At 45.9% G+C, this 23,265-nt stretch overlaps 1 protein-coding gene across 7 annotated transcripts in view; it reads left to right on the forward strand.

The window, feature by feature from the left end:
• The window catches only part of LOC117362203 (RCC1 and BTB domain-containing protein 1), a 112,903-nt gene that overhangs the window by 423 nt on the left and 89,215 nt on the right, over nucleotides 1-23,265 (forward strand). For 3 of the 7 annotated variants that reach the window (XM_033948198.1, XM_033948196.1, XM_033948197.1), the window contains exons 2-3: nucleotides 15,419-15,590; nucleotides 20,614-20,764. In XM_033948198.1, the coding sequence (XP_033804089.1) occupies nucleotides 15,465-15,590; nucleotides 20,614-20,764 (277 nt within the window). In that variant the 5' untranslated portion in view covers nucleotides 15,419-15,464. Of the gene's footprint in view, nucleotides 1-63; nucleotides 199-7,517; nucleotides 7,537-15,418; nucleotides 15,591-20,613; nucleotides 20,765-23,265 lie in introns of those variants that run through there. The other 4 variants (XM_033948200.1, XM_033948202.1, XM_033948201.1 and 1 more) reach the window with 4 other exon arrangements.

Raw genomic sequence — 23,265 nt, forward strand, 5'->3', positions numbered from 1 at the left:
TCCCATTACTCCCTCCCACACCGGGGGAGTTCTGCGCCGCAGCGACACCTAGAGGCGGTCTGGGCAGTACACGAGGGGGCTTTTCTGCAACTGTCTGGAAGAAGGTCGCAAGTTATATACACAACATAAAGGGTGCATACGTTGCTCCTCCTGAGAATAGCCACCGGAACGGTCTTCGGAAGCCCTGCTCGAGCCACGGTGTGTGCTTCTTACCTGGAGGAAATTCCAGCGACGACTAGGCTAGATTAGAAAGGATTAGACGTGAATTTTATGGAGGAGGAATTCAGACAATGCCAAGTACTGTAGTTATGACTGAAAGCTTATGAAGCTGTGGTACTGGAGGAAAGTGCTGAGCCACAGGGAAAAATCCCGTCTCTAGCCCTGATGTTTTCCTATGAAGTTGTCTCCTTAATGACAGGAAGATATTTGAATTAGGGGTGTTTGAAGGAACATTGTTAGACACAGTCCTAGTCACAGGGGGGTTCAGTACAAATGCTGCTCCCTATTCACTACTACTACTATTTATTTCTATAGCTCTGCTAGACGCTGTATGTTAGAACATTCAAGACATGGTCCATGCTCAGAAGAGCTTACGATCTTATCAACGGACAAACATGACAAGTGGGAAGTTGGGGAGTTCATCAGACATGAATGCTCTAGAGTGGGTGGGGATTAGGAGCTGTGGATAGAATAGAATTCTTTGAAGATTCTGAGTCCCTCTATTGGTTCATCTGGAGAAATTTATCTAGAGAATCGTATAAGTCCTCATAGGTCACATTCAAAAAATGGACTGCTATACAGCATTATCCTTAAACATATAGGGACTATTTTTTCTCATAGAAAAGTACAGGCAGTCCCCAGGTTAAGAATGAGTTATGTTTTTAAAGCTGTTAAGTCGGATTTGTATGTAACTCAGAACTTGTAGATTTTATTATTCTTGTTGCTTACCTATGCTCTCAGCTGACAAAAGGGCCAATTGTCCCTACCATTGTTCCCTCTAAGGTACAGCATGCACAACTACATACGGTTCTTAATGTTGCCATGCATCATTCCTGAATCTGCTACAGGAGAAGTGTAGGAGTCTATGCCACTGGAAATACTGCTCGGTGAAATCAAATGAAGCCACAACTGTGTTAAGTATGAGTCGTACTTATGTCGGGCATCTGTAACTTGGGGACTGCCTGTACACACAAACGTGGAACACTTGGTAGAACAGCTTGATAAGTCACAAGTATATATGGCACCTTGTGAACGTCAGAATGTTCTTTAGGACAGTACATAAGTAGTAACAGGTTGATTCTTGGAAATCCTGTGGTAAAGCCAACAGCACTCGCCCCATACCACCTGAACAATGCAACAGACTAGCTCTCCAATACTCAAAAATTATATTTAAACTATATGTGTGCTGTAAAGTGAAAGCAAGGGGGAGGAACATGCTTAGCACTTGTGCAGAAGTGTTTCACGGCAAACCTGATCGTGAAGCACAGATCAGTGCCGCCATTCTGCACACTTAAATATAAGCCTTTCCATTTTTTTTGTTTAACTTTGGCGGCTTAAATTTAAACACAGAACATAAGTGCCAATGTGTGCTTTAATTTTCAAGTTTGCTTAGACTTGCGCACATTTCTTTCTCAGTACTGATGCTTACAGGCTTGCGTGGGCTGGTTTCTGCTTTAAAGCAAGTCAAAACTGGCAGAATAAAAACTTGAAATCAAAAGAAATTGTCTCTTCAAACCTCCCCCCACTGCCAGCTCCAAGCTGGCATTTTTCCCAGCAGTATAAGCAGAGTTGGTTTGTGCGCTGTTTCATAAGCGTTGAGAAGGCATAGCAAATGGTATCGCCTAACATATGTAACTATATATAATACAATTTGCAGCCATCTCTGGTGCACACATTATTTCTTGCAGTAAATCCCTCTGAGCATTCCACACAGATTAAAATGTGCGCTATTCTTATTCTAACTGGCCTTACTGCCTGTGGTAGGTTTCACGAATCGGCTGTAAATTTGGGAGATTGAGATGGTACCCAGCATATCATGGTTTATAAGTGAAGTTCATACTTATTATATTACTTGCAAAGCAAACACATTTGGGGATATGATACAGTGAAAGATGTTTAGGATAGCAAAAGTTTGAAACCTGGGAGTAGTAGTACTAAGTTTCAAGGTTTCAGCCAGTAAAGAGATTTTGCAGATTAAGGAAGGATAGTGGACTGACTGTTTTGTTTGTTTTTTTAATCAAAACTTTTGATAGTGGCAATGAAAAGTAGCCTGGACTAGTGTTGTGCACCCTCTTGTGAAAATTGTTCTTCTGGAATACTGGAAATCTGAGGAAACCATATGATAATGGAAAACTCCCAATTTTTTCAGAAACATTTTGGTGTATGTTCATATTTGTTTTTGATTCTCTGCTCCAAGGTGAGAGCTCCAAGGAGTATTGGGAGTTGATGGTTGTAATGGTTTCTAGACAGATCTCGGGTTTGACAGTGGTGCAATTTGTCCTGTAGTGCTTTTATTCACAAATCTAGTGTTTTGACAGTCCTTTTATTAAGTATCTAAATATGCCCCCCAAAAACTTACAACTTAGAAATGTGATGTGCTTAGAGGCTTTGCAGAAATCAGTCAACTGTTGTCAGTCAGTTGTGGATGATATTAACTTTTGATGTGACATAGCTTATCCCCCACTTTTACGAAGCCACTTTATGCTTTTTTTTATCACCAGCCACGGTGGTGAAAGTTCCAACACTCGTAGAATTCTTGTGAGCATTGGAGCTTTTACTGCCGCGGCTGGTGACAAGAAAGCCTAATGCAACTTTGTAAAAGATGGTGGGGGAGAAGGGGGGTCAGCTAGAATTTCTTCAAAAAGATTGTAAATAAATCTTAATAATCCAATCCAATCTCCTGTACCAGGGGCTCGACTCGTTTTACATAATGAATTTTATATGAGGTAAAGGCTCAAATCAAATTGGAGAGTTAATCGACCTAACATAGTACTAAGTCTTCTGATCAATCGATGACTGTTGAAAAAAGTAATATTTTCAAAAGATTTTCTAAAAGTTTGGAAAGAGAGAAGTGTTCTAATCTGGGAAGGAAGTTTATTCCAGATTGTTGTGAAAATGTATGAGAAAGATCAAGAAATATAACCAATGACTTTTATTCCTTTGGAGCAGGGGTGTCAAAGTCCCTCCTCAAGGGCCGCAATCCAGTCGGGTTTTCAGGATTTCCCCAATGAATATGCATGAGATCTATTTGCGTGCACTGCTTTCATTGTATGCTAATAGATCTCATGCATATTCATTGGGGAAATCCTGAAAACCCGACTGGATTGCGGCCCTCGAGGAGGGACTTTGACACCCCTGCTTTAGAGGAAGGGAAAGAAAGTTTATACATTTGGGAAATTCTTGGTTTTGCAGATCGCAAAGATTTAAAAGAAATAGGAACTAATGGCGTAAAAGTTCCATGTAAAATTTTAAATATCATACTTGCACATTTAAATTTCTCGTGTGGATTGGACAACTGGTGCTGATCTTCTGTGACAGAAAGCTCACTGGGTTACACACAGAGCATTACTTTTCTGCTTGTTCACTTTATTACAGTATTGAGAACAATTTTTGTTTTCTGAGTGATGTTCTGTATGAATAGCATGCAAATTATATGCACGCTATTTGTGCGGAGCAGCCCTGGTAAAAGGGGGAGAAGAACTGTGCCCGACGCCTGCTCAGAAAAGCTGCTGCTGCTCTCCTGGCCAGCTGAGCTGATTGCAGCGAGGGAATCCCTGATCAGCTGAGCTGGAAGGGGAAGTCCTGAAGCCATCACCTTCGGGAAGTCCTGCTGGCTCAGCTGATTGGAAATTCCCCTGCCACAATCAGCAGGGAGAGCAGCAACGGTGGGCAGAAGAACCCTTCCTCAATCGACAGGAGGGATGCCCACTCCTTCCTGCTTCAGGAAAACTCCGACACCCCCCTCACCTGAAATCAGCAGGAGGGATGCTTACTCCCTCTTGCCTGAATGACCCCCCCCCCTCTCCGACACCTTCCGTACCTTGAATGGAAGACTGTCCAGAGGGACGCCCGCTCCCTCCTGCTGGTAGACCTACCTCTTCAAAATGGTGAGCCTTCCCCTTCTCTGTGCATCCTGGGATACACTGGGAGGGGCCTAAGGCCCTGATTGGCAATCAGCACTCAGGCAATGCCAGGAAAGTAAAGACAGAGACAGCTCAGATCTTGTCAGTAAATTTTGCTCATAAAAAGTGGGCAAAACATTTAGAATACTAATGAGCTCTTTGTAATGCATTTCGCATAGGATTCTCGGTGGCTGCTACAACGATCGGTAGCAGTCGAGGAGAAACCTTTAGAGCATTGGCAGGAGAGTTTCCTTGCAAGTAAGACTGATTAAAATCAGTTTTACTAGCAAGGAAACCTTTTTTACATCTGGGCCTTAGAGAGCTGTCAGAGTGAAGTCTTTTTGATGAGACAGCTCAGGGTTTCTTTAAAATGTTCTACCCCTAATTGTTTCTGGATTACTTTCCTTTGATAATGTTTTCAAATTTTTTTAAAGTTGTAAATTGTTTTCCCCTAAATAGTCCTCTTAATGTAAAGGTGAACTCTTTTATTTACTTTTTTGACTTTAGCAGTTTCTTTTTGCTGGTTTAGGCTTCTTGCTCCTTTGGAACTGACATCTCTGTAAGGCTAAGACACTAGGGCTTTTATTGCAGCTGCCTGGGAATTTTCTTTCTTTTTTTATAACTGCCTCTTAGTTCAAGTCGGGTTTCATACAGAAATTTTCTAGTTAGACTAGACTTCAGCACAGTTTTTATTGGCTGGTAAGTGTGCTTTCTTCCAGAGTACCATAGTTTGTTCTTGGTAAGATGTGTGTGGGGAAAATTCATTTTACATGTTCCGATGCCTCACTTCCTCAGGTAATGCCCTCTCTTTTTTGCACTTTTTTTTGTATGATCGTTCCATCCTGTAACTCTGAGAAATGTTAAGACTAGAGAAAATTACTTTGCTCATTAAGATCCTGTCCATGGTCCAAGTCATTATAACAATTGTTTGTGTTATCCTCGTTTTTTGTATCTCACAATGCCAAGATAGAACACTTTTTGAGTTTGTTCTGAGTATGAACTGAAGATGAGGTCAGCAATGCAAGGGTGTACTTCACTCTACGATTACATGAATGGCATTTCTATCTAAGACACTGTGTAGGGGGTCATCTAAAGTCTAGAGTTACTATTTCATAAGTGAAGCTTACTCAAGAGTACACATAACATTCAGGTTGGTATTGCTCCCAGGTTGTACAGTAGGATGGAGGGTGGGAATGGGGAGGGTACAATGGTGTCGCTGTCGTGCTCTAAAGTGGGGCTGGCCCTGGTTCAATCTTCTGATCATGGCACAGGATGCCCTTCCAGCTTGCGAATGAACTCTTGCAGTGGCTGTCTCCTTTCTTCACTTCTTTGTGATACATACGGGTATCAATGCAGTGCTTGCAAACTACACTGGGAAAGCTCCGTGCTGCAACATAAACCCATTACAGTGGGAGTGAATAAAGTGGGTCAGCATGGTTATATAGAAACATAATCCTTTAGGACTGAAAAGGAGGAGTTTATTTGGTTTGTTCTAATTCCCAAATGAGGTCCTCTGTATATTATACTAGTTTGGAAGGCTCTGATTAAGGGACTGGACTTTCTGCATATTAATGAATTGCTGGAGTAAGGTTACATAGCTTATGTAAAATCTAACTTGCATATTTTTTGACAGATGGTTCTGTCACCCAATCAGAAATGAGGATCTGCCTAAGCTCCACGCCTTCTTGCACCATTTGCATAACCCTGCCCCAAACTCCACCCCTTTTAGTGACATCATAGGAAGGGGCATCATAACTCTGTCCAGGCCACATTCCCTTCTCAAGATGGGGGAACACCTTGGTGGTCCCTACTTCACTTCCTGTTTCACAGTGCTTGCTGCCGTCTTGGATGGGCCATGTTACAAGAAGTAACATCAATCTCCCGACAATGTCCCACCCTGACGAGCACAACTCCTGTTTCTCTGTGCTGGGAAGAGAGAAAATAAAATTCAACTTTTTTTTTTTTATTCACATCCCCTAAGGCAGGGGTAGGCAATTCCAGTCCTCAAGAACCACAGGCAGGTCAGGTTTTCAGGATATCCACAATAAATATGCATGAGATAGATTTGCATCTCAAGGAGGCAGTGCATGCAGATCCATCTCATACATATTCATTGTGGATATCCTGGAACTCTGACCTGCCTGTGGCTCTCGAGGATCGGAATTGCCTACCCCTGCCCTAAGGCAAAGTGATCAAGTTTCTCTCTCTGCGTATACATGCTGAACCATAGCTTGCCAATCTGCTTTTGTTTAACCAAAGACTTGTCTGTGTTTTCACATACCCCCTCCCTATTCTACTATACATGGGTAGGACTTTGCTTTCAGAAAAAAGTAAAATTCAACTTTTCTGAGGAAAAAAGTCTGTTACAGCATGACTCTTGCAAAACACAGCTAAGTTTGGGCAGATAAAAGCTGGTTTTTTTTAAAAAAACACAGAAATAAATAAAAGCTGTTTTTATAGATGGAAAAGGGAAATGGATGAAGACCCATGTCAAAAATATGCAAATTAGGTTTGACGAAAGCTATGTAACCTTACTATTAACTGCCCTTCTTCCAGGATTGCCAACCTTTTCTCCATGTACTGAGTTGCAAGATCTCATGACATTGGGATTTTTATCTTCACTTATTTTAATACTGATTCCCCCTTTGTACTCCTGTAGTAGCTACTAGTCCTTTACTTGATGACAAGGGGTTGAGGAATAGTAGGATCAAGTGTTGTTCAGACTGGGGCTGGCAGCCTGCCATTCTTTGTGTACTTTCCTGCTAGCTACAAACTTACTCAGACATAAGAGCATAAGAATAGCCTTACTGGGTCAGACCAATGGTCCATCAAGCCCAATATCCCGTCCTCACGGTGACCAATCCAGATCACTAGTACCTGGCCAAAACCCAAGGAGTAGCAATATTCCATACTATCAATCCAGGGCAAGCAGTGGCTTCCCCCATGTCTTTCTCAATAACAGACTATGGACTTTTCCTCCTGGAACTTGTCCTAACCTATCTTAAAACCAGCTACGCTATTTGCTCTTACGACATCCTCTGGCAATGCATTCCATAGCTTAACTATTCTCTGAGTGAAACAAAAAATGGCCTCCTATTGGTTTTAAAAGTATTTCCCTGTAACTTCGAGTGTCCCCTAGTCTTTGTAATTTTTGACGGTGTGAAAAATTGATCCACTTGTACCCGTTCTACTCCACTCAAGATTTTGTAGACTTCAATCATATCTCCCCTCAGCCGTCTCTTTTTATTATGTACAGGTGATAGGTGAAGAATCAAAGGTATGAGGTGCAGCTGTTGTGCATCAGAGGACAATTAGATTCACAGAAACCCCCCAATCTGCTCAGCTCTGGAGGAATTGCTGGAGTGATGGAGGACTACAAACACAAGCCCTGAAATCTTTCTGGGACATTCTCTTGGTACTTAACAAAAATGTGTTCCCAACAGTAAGAACTTACATTATTAGTCTTACTTAGAAAGATGATAAAAGGAAAACCATTAGAAACAAAATACAGTGTAATAAAGAACTAATAATACAACACAGCGACTCTACAGACGCATTAGGATAAAAAAGTAGTTATCAGTATCACAGAAATTAATAAATCCAAATTAAAAATTTGAATATAAATGTAATTTAAAAATAAAATCGTAGTAAAAAGGGATTACAAGAGGAAGGAAAACACTGTTGAAGTGCAGTGTTGGATGGTCGGTATATCAAATTGTAAATAAACTTGGTAAATTTGGAAACTTAACTGCTTTTAGAGGAGAGAGGAAAAAGAATCTAATGTATGTCTTTTGTCTACAAGATGCTTCTGAAACTAACTAGGAAGCCTTAAACGTAAGGAAATTTTTTTTATCCCAGGACAAGCAGGCATGATATTCTCACATGTGGGTGACGTCATCTACGGAGCCCCGATGCGGAAGCATTTTCAAGCAAACTTGATTGAAGATTTAAGTTTGCTCTGCTGCTCCATGCATGCGTGCCTTCCTGCTCCACTAGGGGGTGCATCCCCTCGTGGTCTCCAGTTCAAAATTTTCCGCGAGCCTAGAAGACGTGTTTTTCAGGCTCTGCCCCAACTGCCTTCTAGCACCGCGATTTTTTCTTGTTTTTTCACGATTAAGTCGCTGTGCGCGAATTCCTTACTTTTTTACTTGATTCCTGCTTCATTTTCAACGACCCGGAGGCTTCCGGGTCCCCGTGGCTGCGTGGCTAATCGAGCCGCGGCTACTTTCGATTTAATGTCCCGGCCTTTGACCGGCTTTAAAAAGTGCACCCGGTGCGAGCGGCTCCTTTCTCTTACAGATCCGCATCGCAGGTGCATCCTCTGTCTGGGGGCGACTCATCCAACCGACTCCTGCCCCCAGTGCGCTAATTTCCAAAACCGGGCCCTCCGCCGAAGAAAAGCCCGCATGGCGGATCTCTTCACCCCGGACCAACCCTCCACCTCAGCCTCAAGGTCGGCCCCGGCCTCGGCCCCGGCCTTGACCTCGGCCCCGGATACCTCGGCATCACCCCGAGACTCGACCCCGAAGCCCTCGGGACAACAGAAAACCTCGGCCCCGGGTAAGTCCCCTCTTCCCTCTTCAGGTTCTATAACAGCGAAGAAGCCAGCCTCGGGGACAACGGCGACGCAGGGCGGAAGCCCCATGCTTACAGCCCCGTCTAAGCCCTCCAAGCCTTCGGGCCGTGCCTCCACCACACGGGAATACTCTGATACGAGGTTGCCCCCGGTGGAGCGCACCGAGGCAGTGGACATGCCTTCGATGCTGTCCGTGCCCGTCTTCCAGGACCTACTCCGAGCGATGATCACGTCGGAGCTGTCCACTGCAATGGCCCAATTTCAATCGGCCTCGACCTCGAATGTGCCAGACCAGCCTGGGCCTCACACCGAACAACCTCGAGGAAAGGTGCGCAACCCTCGCCGCATCCCATCCTCCTCGGACTCCTCGCCGAGACGCCCGAGACGTTCCCCCTCCGCGGGCCGCCGAGGGGCAAAACGTCGGGCTAGAACGACAGAAACCTCGAACCGCCGTACCTCCAAGAAGGCCCGAGGTTCACCAACCCTACGAGGCCGTTCTCCCACACCTCGTACGGGACCACTAAGGGTGGCTGAGTTATCACTCTCCAACCCGCGCATCCTCCGAACTCCCCCTCAGACGTATTCTCCGAGGGAGTCCGGATCGAGGTCACCAATCCGACAACGATCGGTACCCCTAACCCTGGCATCTTCTCCGAGGGGCTCCTCGAGACGCCGAAGATCGACAACCCCCGAACACTCTCACAGTGCTTCCCCAACCTCGGAGCATGGATCAGAGCATGAACCTCGATACTCGAGGGAAGCCTCCTTATCCTTCCCCACCCGACGAAGGTCTCGCTCCCCGACCCCGCACGGGGCTCCGGGGACATCTCGCCCATCCTTCACTCGCTTTGTCCAAGACATGGGCCACGCATTGGACTTAGACCTCCAGTCCGACTCCAGATACTCTAAGGAGTACCTGGCGGAGCTGGATATGCCATCACTGCCCAGAGAGTCCCTTCGCTTACCACCTAACCCGGTACTCCAACAGGCCTTCTTCAGGAACCTGGAGACCCCCTACATGGTCACGGCCGTACCCTCCAAAATGGAGGCCAAGTACCGCACAGTACCTTACCCGGGATTCGAGCAACCACAGCTCTCCCACCAATCGCTGCTAGTTGAATCCTCCTTGAAAAAGGCTCACCCGTCCCGGGTCTCAGCAGCGGTCCCCCCAGGCCGAGAAGGCCGAACCCTGGACAAGTTCGGCAGGAGACTATACCAAAACGCAATGATGGCCTCTAGGGTGCAAAGCTACACTTTCACCTTCACATCATACCTCAAACACCTCATCGGACTATTGAGAGCCTTTGAGACTGACCTACCGGCCTCCCGGCAGGGAACGTTCAGCCTGCTTTTAGAGTCCCTCTCCAACCTGCGCCTTCATCTATTCCACGCGGCCTACGATGGCTTCGAACTCTCCTCCAGAGAAGCAGCCTTCGCTATCGCCATGCGCCGACTAGCTTGGCTGCGCCTGGTCGACATGGACCACAACTTACAGGACCGGTTGGCTAACCTCCCCTGCGTGGGAAAGGAATTGTTCGATGACACTATCGAGGCGGCGACAAAACGCCTCTCCGAACATGAACGCTCATTTGCCTCCCTTGTCCGGCAAAAGCCCAAACCGCCAGCGCCCAGGCCATACAGGGCCCCTCCGCGCCGCTACCCACAAAAGTCCACCCCTGCTTTCTCGCGGCCCCCACCCAGACGTCCGCAAGCCCATCACAGGGCCATGCCCAAGTCTCAACCACCCGCGACCACCAAACCATCCCCGTCCTTTTGACGGGACACGCGGAAGGGGGCGGGCCCCCTCCGCCATAGTCCCAGGCCGCCTTCCCATCGGAGGTCGACTCAAAGCCTTTTACCCTCGCTGGGAGCAACTCACGTCGGACGCATGGGTCCTTGGCGTGATCTCATCAGGGTACTCTCTCAACTTTCGGGCCATTCCCCCGGACAATCCCCCAAGGAATTGCCCTCCCAACCGGACTCAGCTACCTCTACTCCTCTCCGAAGCTCGAGACCTGCTTCGCCTGAGAGCAGTGGAGAAGGTCCCCCCCGGCCAACGGGGGAAGGGCTTCTACTCCCGTTACTTCCTGGTACCGAAAAAAACGGGAGACCTACGCCCAATACTAGACTTGAGACGCCTCAACAAATTCCTGGTACGGGAAAAGTTTCGGATGCTCTCACTACCAACACTCTACCCCCTGATCGACGAGGGCGACTGGCTCTGCTCCCTCGATCTCAAGGAGGCGTACACACACGTCCCAGTGCACCCCGCTCACCGCAAGTTTTTGCGTTTCCAAGTAGGGGACTGGCACCTACAATACCGAGTCCTCCCCTTCGGACTAGCATCATCACCTCGGGTCTTCACCAAGTGCCTCGTGGTGGTAGCAGCAACCTTACGTTCCCAGGGCCTCCAGGTATTCCCCTACCTGGACGACTGGCTAATCAAAGCCCCGTCCAAGGAAGGGGTTATCTCAGCGACCCAACAGACTATTACCTACCTACAAAGTCTGGGGTTCGAAATAAACTTCCCAAAATCTCAACTACGCCCCTCGCAGTCCCTACAGTTCATCGGGGCCACGCTGGACACGGTTCGCCTCCGTTCCTTCCTCCCCCCTCCGCGTCTGGAGGCGTTAGTAAGTCTGAGCCGAAGGATCTCTCTGCTGACCTCAGTATCAGCTTGACAGATGATGACCCTCCTGGGCCACATGGCCTCCACCGTCCATGTCACACCCTTCGCCCGCCTCCATCTGAGAATCCCTCAATGGACCCTGGCGTCTCAATGGCGTCAAGACCGGGACCCGATCGACCGCTCCGTGACAGTGACTCCTTCATTGCAACGATCGCTCCGCTGGTGGGCCGACTCTTCAAATCTTTCCAAAGGTTTGCTCTTCCTCACCCCACCCAACAGCAAGGTACTCACCACGGACTCGTCGGAGTACGCTTGGGGAGCCCACCTGGACGGCCTACGCACCCAAGGAATGTGGTCAGCACAAGACCGTCGCTGCCACATCAACGTGCTAGAACTTCGGGCCATCTACCTCGCAGCTGTAGCCTTCCAACATCTGCTCCGCGACCGAGTGGTTCTCATCCGAACCGACAACCAAGTAGCGATGTACTACGTAAACAAACAAGGGGGCACAGGGTCTTGGCCCCTTTGTCGGGAAGCCCTACGCCTCTGGAAATGGGCAATCTCCAACAACACCTTCCTTCGGGCGGTGTACATACAAGGAGAACAAAACTGCCTAGCGGACAGACTCAGCCGCCTCCTCCAGCCACACGAGTGGTCACTACACTCTCAGGCCCTACGAGGAGTGTTCGAACGGTGGGGGACGCCTCAAATAGACCTGTTCGCGTCCCCTCACAATCACAAGCTGCCTCTCTTCTGCTCCCGGATATACTCCCCGGACCGACTCGAGGCCGACGCCTTCCTCCTCGACTGGGAAGGAAGGTTCCTGTACGCGTTCCCGCCGTTTCCTCTGATACTGCGGACCCTTGTCCACCTGAAAACAGTACAAGCCACCCTGATCCTGATTGCCCCTCGCTGGCCACGCCAGCCGTGGTTTTCCCTTCTACTTTAACTCAGTGTCAGAGACCCACTGCCTCTGCCTCTGTTTCCCTCTCTACTGTCACAGGGTCAGGGTTCACTGTTACATCCCAATCTTCATTCTCTTCATCTGAATGCTTGGTTTCTCTCCCCCTGACTGCTCTCCCCGTGTCTCAATCAGTCAAGGAGATATTGGAGGCCTCTAGAAAAACCTCAACGAGAACCTGCTACTCCCAAAAGTGGACCAGATTCTCAACCTGGTGCTCCTCCCACAGCCAGGACCCGGTGTCGGTCCCCGTCCCCCTGGTCCTTGACTATCTACTTCAACTATCTCATTCCGGCCTAAAGACCAACTCCATTCGAGTACACCTCAGTGCGATAGCGGCCTTTCATCAGCCCCTGGAAGGGAAAGCCCTCTCGCTCCATCCCTTAGTCACTCGCTTCATGAAGGGTCTGCTGAACGTCCACCCCCCTCTCAAACCTCCCCCGGTGGTTTGGGACCTTAACGTGGTTCTGGCTCAACTAATGAAACCTCCATTTGAGCCCCTAGACAAATGCCATCCAAAATTCCTCACTTGGAAGGTAATTTTCCTACTCGCGCTCACGTCCGCACGGCGGGTTAGTGAGCTACAAGCTCTGGTAGCGGACCCACCCTTCACGGTATTCCATCACGACAAGGTGGTACTCCGCACCCATCCAAAGTTCCTACCTAAAGTAGTGTCTGATTTCCATCTCAATCAGTCCATTGTCTTACCTGTGTTTTTTCCCAAGCCCCACTCTCACCCCGGAGAAGTGGCGCTCCACACTCTTGACTGCAAAAGAGCGTTGGCCTTTTACCTCCAACGCACTCAGCCACACCGGAAAGTCCCACAACTGTTTTTGTCCTTCGACCCAAACCGGTTAGGTCACCCAGTTTCCAAACGCACCTTGTCCAACTGGTTGGCCGATTGCATCTCCTTTTGCTACGCTCAGGCTGGTCTCGCGCTGCATGGTCGAGTTACTGGACACAAAGTCTGAGCAATGGCAGCCTCCGTAGCCTTCCTCAGGTCCACACCTATTGAGGAAATCTGCAAGGCCGCCACGTGGTCTTCGGTTCATACCTTCACCTCCCATTACTGTCTGGACTCCCTGTCCAGAAGCGATGGCCGATTCGGCCAATCGGTGTTGCGAAATCTATTTGCTTAAATTGCCAACTTCCCTCCATCCCTCTTCAGTAAGCTTGGAGGTCACCCACATGTGAGAATATCATGCCTGCTTGTCCTGGGATAAAGCACAGTTACTTAGTAAGGCTTGACAGCTCAGACCTGTCAGAAAATGAAAGGCTCGCCTCATGTGCTTTTATGTCACGTAGGTATTAAAACGTCTTTATCATATCTCCCCTCTCCCGCCTTTCCTCCAAAGTATACATATTGAGAGGCAGAGGGATGGACACAGCACAAAGTTTTGGTGTTTGCCAAAAAAGCACTAAGATTTTTAGCAGAAAAAAGGCTGAATATAAACATCAAGCCAGTTTAGGTGCTAAAACCAAAATCTGGTCTACTTCTAAACCACATTTGGTTAAGAATTTATTTTTTTTTCATTTTAAAAACGAATTCATTTTGACTCTCCTGAATGTTTTCTTATGTTCTTTCAAAATTCAATAAAGCACAGTTACTTACCGTAACAGGTGTTATCCAGGGACAGCAGGCATATATTCTCACAACCCACCCACCTCCCCGAGGTTGGCTTCTTGGCTAGTTAAGTGAACTGGAGACCACGAGGGGATGCACCCCCTAGTGGAGCAGGAAGGCACGCATGCGTGGAGCAGCAGAGCAAACTTAAATCTTCAATCAAGTTTGCTTGAAAATGCTTCCGCATCGGGGCTCCGTAGATGACGTCACCCACATGTGAGAATATATGCCTGCTGTCCCTGGATAACACCTGTTACGGTAAGTAACTGTGCTTTATTGAATTTTGAAAGAACATAAGAAAACATTCAGGAGAGTCAAAATGAATTCGTTTTTAAAATGAAAAAAAAATAAATTCTTAACCAAATGTGGTTTAGAAGTAGACCAGATTTTGGTTTTAGCACCTAAACTGGCTTGATGTTTATATTCAGCCTTTTTTCTGCTAAAAATCTTAGTGCTTTTTTGGCAAACACCAAAACTTTGTGCTGTGTCCATCCCTCTGTCTCTCAATATGTATACTTTGGAGGAAAGGCGGGAGAGGGGAGATATGATAAAGACGTTTTAATACCTACGTGACATAAAAGCACATGAGGCGAGCCTTTCATTTTCTGACAGGTCTGAGCTGTCAAGCCTTACTTTCCTGTCAATGCCTGAGCCAATCAGTGCTCAGGCACTGACTAAAAAGTAAAGCTAGGACAGCTCAGGTCTGCTGGAAAATTTTGCTCAGAAATGTAGGACAGCGAGGTTAGAGAATAGCCCAAAGTGCCCGTTTAAATATTAATGACCTCATTATAATACATTTGCATGGCAGAGTCGGAGACTGCTAGGAAGGTCAGAAAAGACCGTGGTAAGCCGTTTTGATAATCCATCGCTAAAATACATGAATGCTAAACTGACTGGAACCGGGTTTAGTGACCACGTTAAAGTTTTGAGTGTCGATTAAATGTGCATATCATTTTCATAAGGTTTTTATTTAGTACTGCTTCGCTATTTCTTTGCTTTCCTTTTTGTCTTATGGGCGTTGCTCTTCTGTGCCCAACTTTGAGCATGGGCTCCTTGGTGCTTCTCAACCCAGTCCTCGGGGCATATCCAACCAATCAGATTTTCAGGATGCCCATGACACATATACATGAGAGATTTACATGCACAGTTTTTGGTTTGCGTGTCTCCTGTTCCTTCTCCTCCCTCCCCCAGTGGAAAACCTGGAAATTTTGAAAGATTTTGTAGAAGCTTCTTCCAGTGCCATCTTTTTTTATTTTCCCTTTAGTTTTTTTTCCCTCACAATGGTATTTTTTCCCCCAAATATATGTTTAAAATCTCTGATATCTGCTCATTTTTTGACCCGAGAACATGCTGGATTACAAACTATGTTGCTGCTTGGCCTCTGCTTGTTTTTATTTAGATATGCTAAACTGACAGAAGTTGAAAAAAAAAAAAAGATGGTGCCATTTTTAGATGCTATTTGAAGGTATTTCATTGACATGTCACTTTTGGTATGTGTGTTTTGCAGCAGACATGTAACCTTGCTGTGGAGCAGTTCGAGTCTTTGTACCGTCATGGTAGATGTGGGGAAATGGCCAATATTCTCCTTGCTGTCACCTCAAGAAGTCATTTCTATCCGAAAAGCCTGTGTTTTTGGAGCATCAGCCAATGAAGCTCTTTACGTCACACATAATGATGAGGTACTGTAAGAGTGGAGAGCATGCAGAAGATTTGTGCTTGTTTCATTTCCGATTTGGGTATAACTTTACATCCTCTGGCATTCTTGTGAACTGAATTAGGGCTTCTCTTTAGGTTTTAAATTAAAAGCTTCAATAAAATAACCTTGATGTAAAAAAGTGTCAATCCCCTAGCCTGCCTGGGATCCTCCAGTTTCTGCACTGTTGACTCCTCAGCTGTTTAAGTTTGTAACAGTTAATGGGCTGCCAGTTGCTCTGCTGCAGGGATCTCAAAGTCCCTCCTCGAGAGCCGCAATCCAGTCGGGTTTTCAGGATTTTCCCCAATGAATATGCACTGAAAGCAGTGCACATAGATCTCGTGAATATTCATTGGGGAAATCCTGAAAACCCGACTGGATTGCGGCCCTCAAGGAGGGACTTTGAGACCCCTGCAAGTCTGCTGCATGGCTGTTCCCAACAGTGAGCACCGGAGCTAAACCTGATAGTAAGACTAGAATGAGCAAAGCTGGGGAGAAAATTGAAGTGAGGCTGGAGTTAGTGGGAGTAGGAAAAGTGTGGGGGAGGGAGTGGGGGGGGGGGAGGTTGTAATGTATGCTATACTGTATACTGGGATGTTTTAGTTAAAACAATATGTTAAAGGGAATATGGGTATCTGATTTTAGCTGGAAAATGTACTCCACAATAATATCTGTGCTGTGAAACTCCTGTGGTTTTCTTCTAAATTTATAGTTCATAAAGGCCTAAAAATATAAGCCTTTTGCAATTGTGTTGTAGAAATATAATAAGAAGGCCTGTAGGCATCATTAAAAAGAACCTTTTATCTAAGAATGGCAAACAACCTGAGGATACCCAGTGGAGCTGATGGGAAATTTGAAGGTTAGATCTGATGGCCCACTTTTAATCTAAAACTACTATGTAAGTGTGACTTGATATGAGAAACCTTTCCTCCTGTCTCTTGGGGCCTGATAATTTATGCTTTTTGGCAGCCACTATTCCTTGAACAATTGCTTATTGTGACAGTTAAGACAGCTGAATCAGGGTGGGGAGCTGGTGGGATTTATACCTCCTCTGCTCTACGGTGCATGTACATATATAGACATGTGTTCCTGTGGAAAAGTTTGGGCATGTTATCCCTAGTCATTAGCTTTCCGGTCAGGCAGAGTTCCTTGCATCTACTACATACACTGCTGACTGAAAAGCATAGCAGATCTTTAGAAGCCGTTTAGATTGTCCATATCATAAACTGGGTCTGCTCTAGTAAATCTCATACACATACTCGTATAGTAGTGTATGATTTTAGTGTGTTTATGATAATTGTAACTACTTTTTCTGGTGATAAAATGGCATATCAAAGGGAAAAAGGAATATAAGTTAGCATTTCTCAGGTCAGTCCTGGATCAAGACTATTGTGAATGGATATACAGTAAAACCTTGGATTGCAAGTAACTTGGTATGGAAGTGTTTAAGCAAAACGTTTTATTAAATTTTAACTTGATATACAAGCAAGGTCTTTTAATACAAGTATATACAGTATACACACATCACATCATCACAATTGAGCCGATGGTTCTTCTCTCTTTCTCTCTGACACTGCAGGAGTGTAGTAACTGTTCTAAACAAGCAAGGTACATACAGTATTTTGTATTAAAGTTTTTCGGTTGTTGTTTCCATTATTTCTTATGGGGAAATTCACTTTGCTATACGAGTGTTTTGGATTGCAAGCATGTTTTTGGAATGAATTAAGCTCGCAAACCAAGGTTTTACTGTAATTGGTTTTTAAAAACGTAATCCTCTTGGCCCCTTCTATTATGGAAAGCCTCTTGTTCCATCCCACTCTTTGTTTCTCTCTCTGGCAAGGGGGTACTCCAGGATTGACTTGAGACATGCCAACTTATATTCCCCCTTGCCAGTCAGGTTTTCAGGATAGGTGGGTGCAGATCCGTTTATAACTTTGTCTACTACACAAAGCTATAAACGGATCTGCACCCACCTACCTCAACAACCGTCTAAATCTCAACTGCACATCCAGAATAAGAAGAACCCAGAACCTATTCACCTATCCTCCGCTCAAAGGAACTCAAAGAAAGAAGATGTACGACGGCCTCCTAGCGACACAGGCAGCGAAACTGGACCCCTATATCTCCAACTTGTTGTCAACTACAAGTGACTTTAAATCATTCGGAAAAGAAATCAAAACCCTACTATTCAAAAAAACTATACAACCTCCCCACCGACCCTAACAAGTAACCAACCCTATACTCTTCTTCCCTACTAGTATTCCTCAATTTCCTCCCTTCCCCAACTTCTCCCCTCTGCCTCCTCTATTAAACCTTCCCCAAACTGTAATCCCCCTGCATCTACTATGTAAGCGTCCCCTTTATTGCAATTCCCTGCATCTACTGTGTAAGCATCCCCCAATTGTAACTTCCTAGAAAAGCCCAGCTATCTTATACTATAACCCGCTTAGAACTAAGCATCCCCTAAATTGTAACTTCTTGGAAATGTCCAGCTGTCTTATACTGTAATCCGCTTAGAACTGCAAGATAAAGGCGGAATATAAGTCACTAATGTAATGTAATGTAATATCCACAATGAATATGTTTGAAAGAGAGTTGCATACAATGGAGGTAGTGCATGCTAATCAATCTCGTATATAAGCTGAGTTGTCCATTTTGAATGAAATGATTTACCTGCAAATATTAATAAACTTGTGCCTCGTATTGAGCTGGGTTAAATGAAAAATACTAACGCACTCTCTATGGAGGCGTTAGCCTTTAGCATGCGCGGCATTGTAGCATGCGCTAAAACTGCTAGCACACCTTAAAGGAGCCCAAAGGTGTGCTAGTGGTTTTAGCACGTGCTTAGTGCACGCTAAAATGCCGCGCGCGCTAGCTGCTACTGCCTCCTTTTAAGCAGGTGGTAATTATAGCGCACGCTAATCATGTGCGTTCGCTAAAAACGCTAGCGCACCTTTGTAAAAGGAGCCCTTAATTTATGTAACATAGTGGAAGCCCTTTAGGTGAGGGAGATGAGTATACTCACTCTGGTCCTCCCCCATCTATACTAAGAGTAGTAATATGTGCTTACTTTGAAATGGAATCCTTTCATTCTTGAATAGGCAGACATGAGTTTAAATGTAAAACGCAAAAATTCACCAATGTGAGAGTGAATTTGAGAACCAGAGTTTAACAGGCAGAAAAGGGAGCCACATCCACCAAGCGACCATGACTAAGGAACACGTAGAAAGTTAAGCAACTTGAGAGAGGGTGTAGTGTGTGATATGCAGACAGTGTAGAGCAGGGTGTCCAACCTGCAGCCCTGTGAAAGATTTTGTGCGGCCTCCGTCGAGGGCGATGCAATGTTTTCCTCTGCTGCCCCTGGGTGTTTACCGTCTTGCCGGCTCCCTCCTCTGTCTTGCTGCAGCGTTTGCGCATTTGTGCGGCCCCAGAAACATTTTTTTGGGCCAATGCGCCCAGGGAAGTCAAAAGGTTGGACACCCCTGGTGTAGAGCTACCCTGATGTAGAGCTACCCTAGTGTAGAGCTACCCTGATGTTTTACTGTCGTACTGTTTCTGAAAATCTTTATGCTACTCCTCTACAAGTCTCTAGAATATGCACTCTTTTTTTCCTGACATTATAGCTAACAAGCAGCAATTGGTTATAAGAAGTGTGCTGCTTCCAGGGATTGGGGAACTGTGGTGAAATGGCTTAAATGTAAAAGTAGCAATTTTAGAGTTTAAAAAAATATATAAATGTTATGCAATGTGAGGCCAGATATGTGTGATGTAATTTTGCCGCTTTAATACGATACAATCCCATATTTTATGCGGAGTTAAACCTCTCTATGCAGATTCAAACGCAGATACTTCCTGTTTTTCTGAGATATACTTTATTGAGTAAATATACCAAATACTCACAGTTGTGGAGTTTTCTCAGAGGATAAATGGAAAGAATCCCTCTGGGTACAGCTTCTTTATTCCAGTATCATGTAAAGGTGATAAGGTTAGAAGAATAGGGGGAAGGTGGAAAGCAAATACTGAAAGTCCGAGAGCCAGGGCAACAGGATGATTCTTACAAAATGTCTGTTGGAAAGAGAGGTGAAAACGGTGTTGCTCTAAACCAGGGCTGCCCAAGTCCGGTCCTCGAGATCTACTGGCAGGCCAGGTTTTCAGGATATCCACAATGAATATGCATGAGAGATTTGCCTGCACTGCCTTCTTGGTATGCAAATCTCTCTCTCATGCATATTCATTGTGGACATCCTGAAAACCTGGCCTGCCAGTAGATCTCGAGGACCGGACTTGGGCAGCCCTGCTCTAAACAAAGAGATGCATCAGGGTGGCCTAAATTGCCATGCGGCCATAAACCGTGTGGTCAGAGTTGAGCTCCAGCAGAGGGTAACAACGAGACTGCTAAGGCACACAGGTACTGTGGGAAACTCATCAGGTAAGAGGAGGGGGGCACTAGAGAGAGGTCAATCAGAGCTGAGATTAACTCTGGGTGGCCAAGGACAGGGAACACCTTGAAATGACCTTATCAGGCAGAGGTCAGAGATAGCCAGGAAGTTCAAGTTTAGCTGAGAGGGAATACAGACCAATGGAAATACACTTTTTTAGACTACATTTACCACAATCCTTCTCTCGCATGTCCTGTCAGGAAATAACTAACAGTAAGGTCCTAAAACAATACTGCATTACATAAAGCATATTTTACAGCCCTGTTAGGACCAGGGTAAGGCTGCAGGAGGCATAATAGCAATGTTTTAAGCTCGGGGATGTAGGGGGAGGAATTGCTCACCATGTCTGATTTATAGTCACATTGTTGACTTATACCAGATGAATGCTTTGAAGATTAATTAAACATTAACTTTCCCCATATTTACCATCTTATCTTTTGAACACAAGAAGCCATAAACTCCTTATTACTACTTTTTCCCCTATTCTAGGACATAGACAGCAAAACTCATTTGTTTTCTATGTGCCCAGTTGGCCTAAATTCATTAACTGTGACACTGTTTGTGTTCTAGGTATTTGTATTTGGACTCAACAGTAACAATTGTTTGGGAACCGGGGATAACCAGAGCACCATCGTACCCAGAAAGCTAGAAGCTCTGTGTGGAAAGAAGATTAGACGTTTAAGTTATGGGACTGGTCCCCATGTGCTCCTCTGCACTGAAGGTATGGGAAGAACTTTGTGTTCTAAGAGACAGTCCTTGCCCTGTGGAGATTACAAAAATCTAATTGACATGTACAACAAATAGATTTCAGAAATGTATATATTATAGTAAACATAGTAAAATCAATAAGGTTGTGAGCAAGATGGTCTAGGTTTTAAGATCTAAAAGCAGGGTTTTGTTTAATGGTGGCCATGAGTTGTGCATGTGACTGAATGTGCCAGAGTAAGCTGAAACATGCTTGTTTTGGGCCTGCTAAAGGGCCACAGAGGAGATGCATAAAATCAGATTTTTTTTTTTTCTAAAGTTAAGCACAGACCAGGGCAGAGAGGTGGCTGTGTAGAAAATATTTTGATGCAGGTTGAGGGCTGTGCATCTTGGAAAACTGAGAATACATTTTCATTTTTAAAGTTTGTCTGTAAATTTTTTTTCATTTTCCAGTTTTGCTCAGTTTGAAGCATGCTGATCCAAATTTATACAATCCTCACTTTTCCTATATGGACCTCGCAACCTCATCCTCCCGTTAATTTTCACCTGATCCTCATTAACCCACCCTGCCTACCCAACCTACTGCATGATCCTTTTGTGTGGGTCAAGGTTAAAAAAAAAAAAAAAAAAATTTCACACCTGTTAGGATTGCTACCCTTTTAAGTGTGGTGGATAACAACTTGCTTGGTGTTTTTTGTTGGGTTTTTTTTTTTTGCTGTAGCTGCAGTTGGTCACAGTGGCAGTGTTATGGAAAAAGCAACATGTTTTTGGATTGTGGGGGTGTCTGGAAACAAGCTATGTTGGTGGTATTGATGTGAGCTCAGGAGTACAGTCCTGATGGGGGCTGAAGGTATTATTTCTTCCAGTACAATAGTGAGACATTTTAGACAGAGGGGTTTTATCCCAGTGGCCGCGTGCCATCTGCAGAAGGAATCCACGCCAGATTTTTTCTCTGTGCCTCTGCTGTACTTCAATGTGCTTTCTATTTCTACCTACAGTTTTTCCTTTCTGCACGCGTACCAATAGGAATGTGTTCAGTTCTCTCTATTTTATTTGGTGTTTTTCATCCCTTTTTTTTCGGGATTTCTTGTGCTCGGAGCGATTCTTCAACTCTGCCTGCACTGATCACAGACTTCAGTCTGCAGCTGACAGGCCAATCCCTGGTGGTACCATATTTTCATAAGACGCAGCTGACCATAAGATGCACCCACCTCTAGAGGAGGAAAAACCAAGAAAAAAATTTCTGAACCAAATGGTGTGCTCTATACTCTGTCCCCCCTCTGATGGTCTAGTGGTAGGCCGGGACAGGGTACAGGGCACATCTAATGATGGGCACGTCTAATAGTAGGCAGCCCCAAGCCAGACAGCCTTCCAGCCCCAGGCCAACCAGCCATCCAGCCAGCTCCAGGCCAGCCAACCCCAAATCAGCCAGCCAGCTAGCCCCAGGCCAGCCAGCCCCAAACCAACTAGCCAGCCCCCAACCAGCCAGCCAGCCCCAGACAGCCAGCAAACTCCAGGCCAACCAGCCAGAGAGCCAAAAGCCAGCCAGCCAGCTCCAGGCCAACAAGTCAGCTAGCTCCAGGCAACCCTCCCCCCCCCGTACCTTTTTAAATTCTGCCCAGCATCTCCAGCCGGCTTCTCTCCCTCACTGCCTGCCGCTGCAGCCTTCGCTGTTCTGGGTTCCTCATTTCCAGGCCAGTGGCAAAAGAAATCTGCAGCGCAGACGTCAGGAGCAAGCTTTATGCTCTTCTGCTCGGCCCCGCACTGCTTTCTGAATGGTTGCCGTAAGTTCTCGCAAGTCCTGCGAGAACCTATGGCAGCCATTCGGAAAGCAGCACGTGGCCGAGCGGGAGAGTGTAAAGCTTGTTCCTGACGTCTGAGCTGCTGATCAGTTTCGCCGCTGGCCAGGAAATAAGACGATGGCACTGGCCCACCAGGTAAAAAAGGGGGAACTGCAACTATGGTGGGGGGGGTTAGAAAGGTGGTGCGGTGGCGGTGGGCAGGTTTTACAATGGTAAGGGGGGAGAGTAACAAAACTTGTACCTTCGCTTCATAAGACGCACTGAGATTTCCACCCACTTTTGGGTGGAAAAAGTGCGTCTTGTGGAGCAAAAAATACGGTACCTGTCTGTCAGCCAGCCTGCATTTGCTTCACAGGAGCTTGGGGCCATCCCCGTCTTTTACTTTCTGCTGAACAAAGGTTCAAGCACAAGTTGTTGGACATACCTAGGAGAGTTTGTGGTGTCTCGCAGGGTACTGGCTGCATCTTTTTGCCTCTGACCATCCCTTAGCGCATGTGTTGGTCCGCAGGGGAGGAGGTGCAGTCAGGCATAGGATTTGATTGGCAGCCTGAAGATCAGTGTCGAAGAGGCATTCCCAGCATGAGGCAGTGATTCTCTGATTCCAGCTGCTGTAAGAGAGCTGAGGCAGGCTGCAGCACATTCCTAACACAGGTCACAGTAAGTAAAGGCTGACACAGCCTGTGAGGTGAATTGGGAAAGGTTTGAAAATTGAAGT

Source organism: Geotrypetes seraphini, chromosome 6 (assembly GCF_902459505.1).
Source record: "Geotrypetes seraphini chromosome 6, aGeoSer1.1, whole genome shotgun sequence".
Classification (NCBI taxonomy): Eukaryota; Metazoa; Chordata; class Amphibia; order Gymnophiona; family Dermophiidae; genus Geotrypetes; species Geotrypetes seraphini.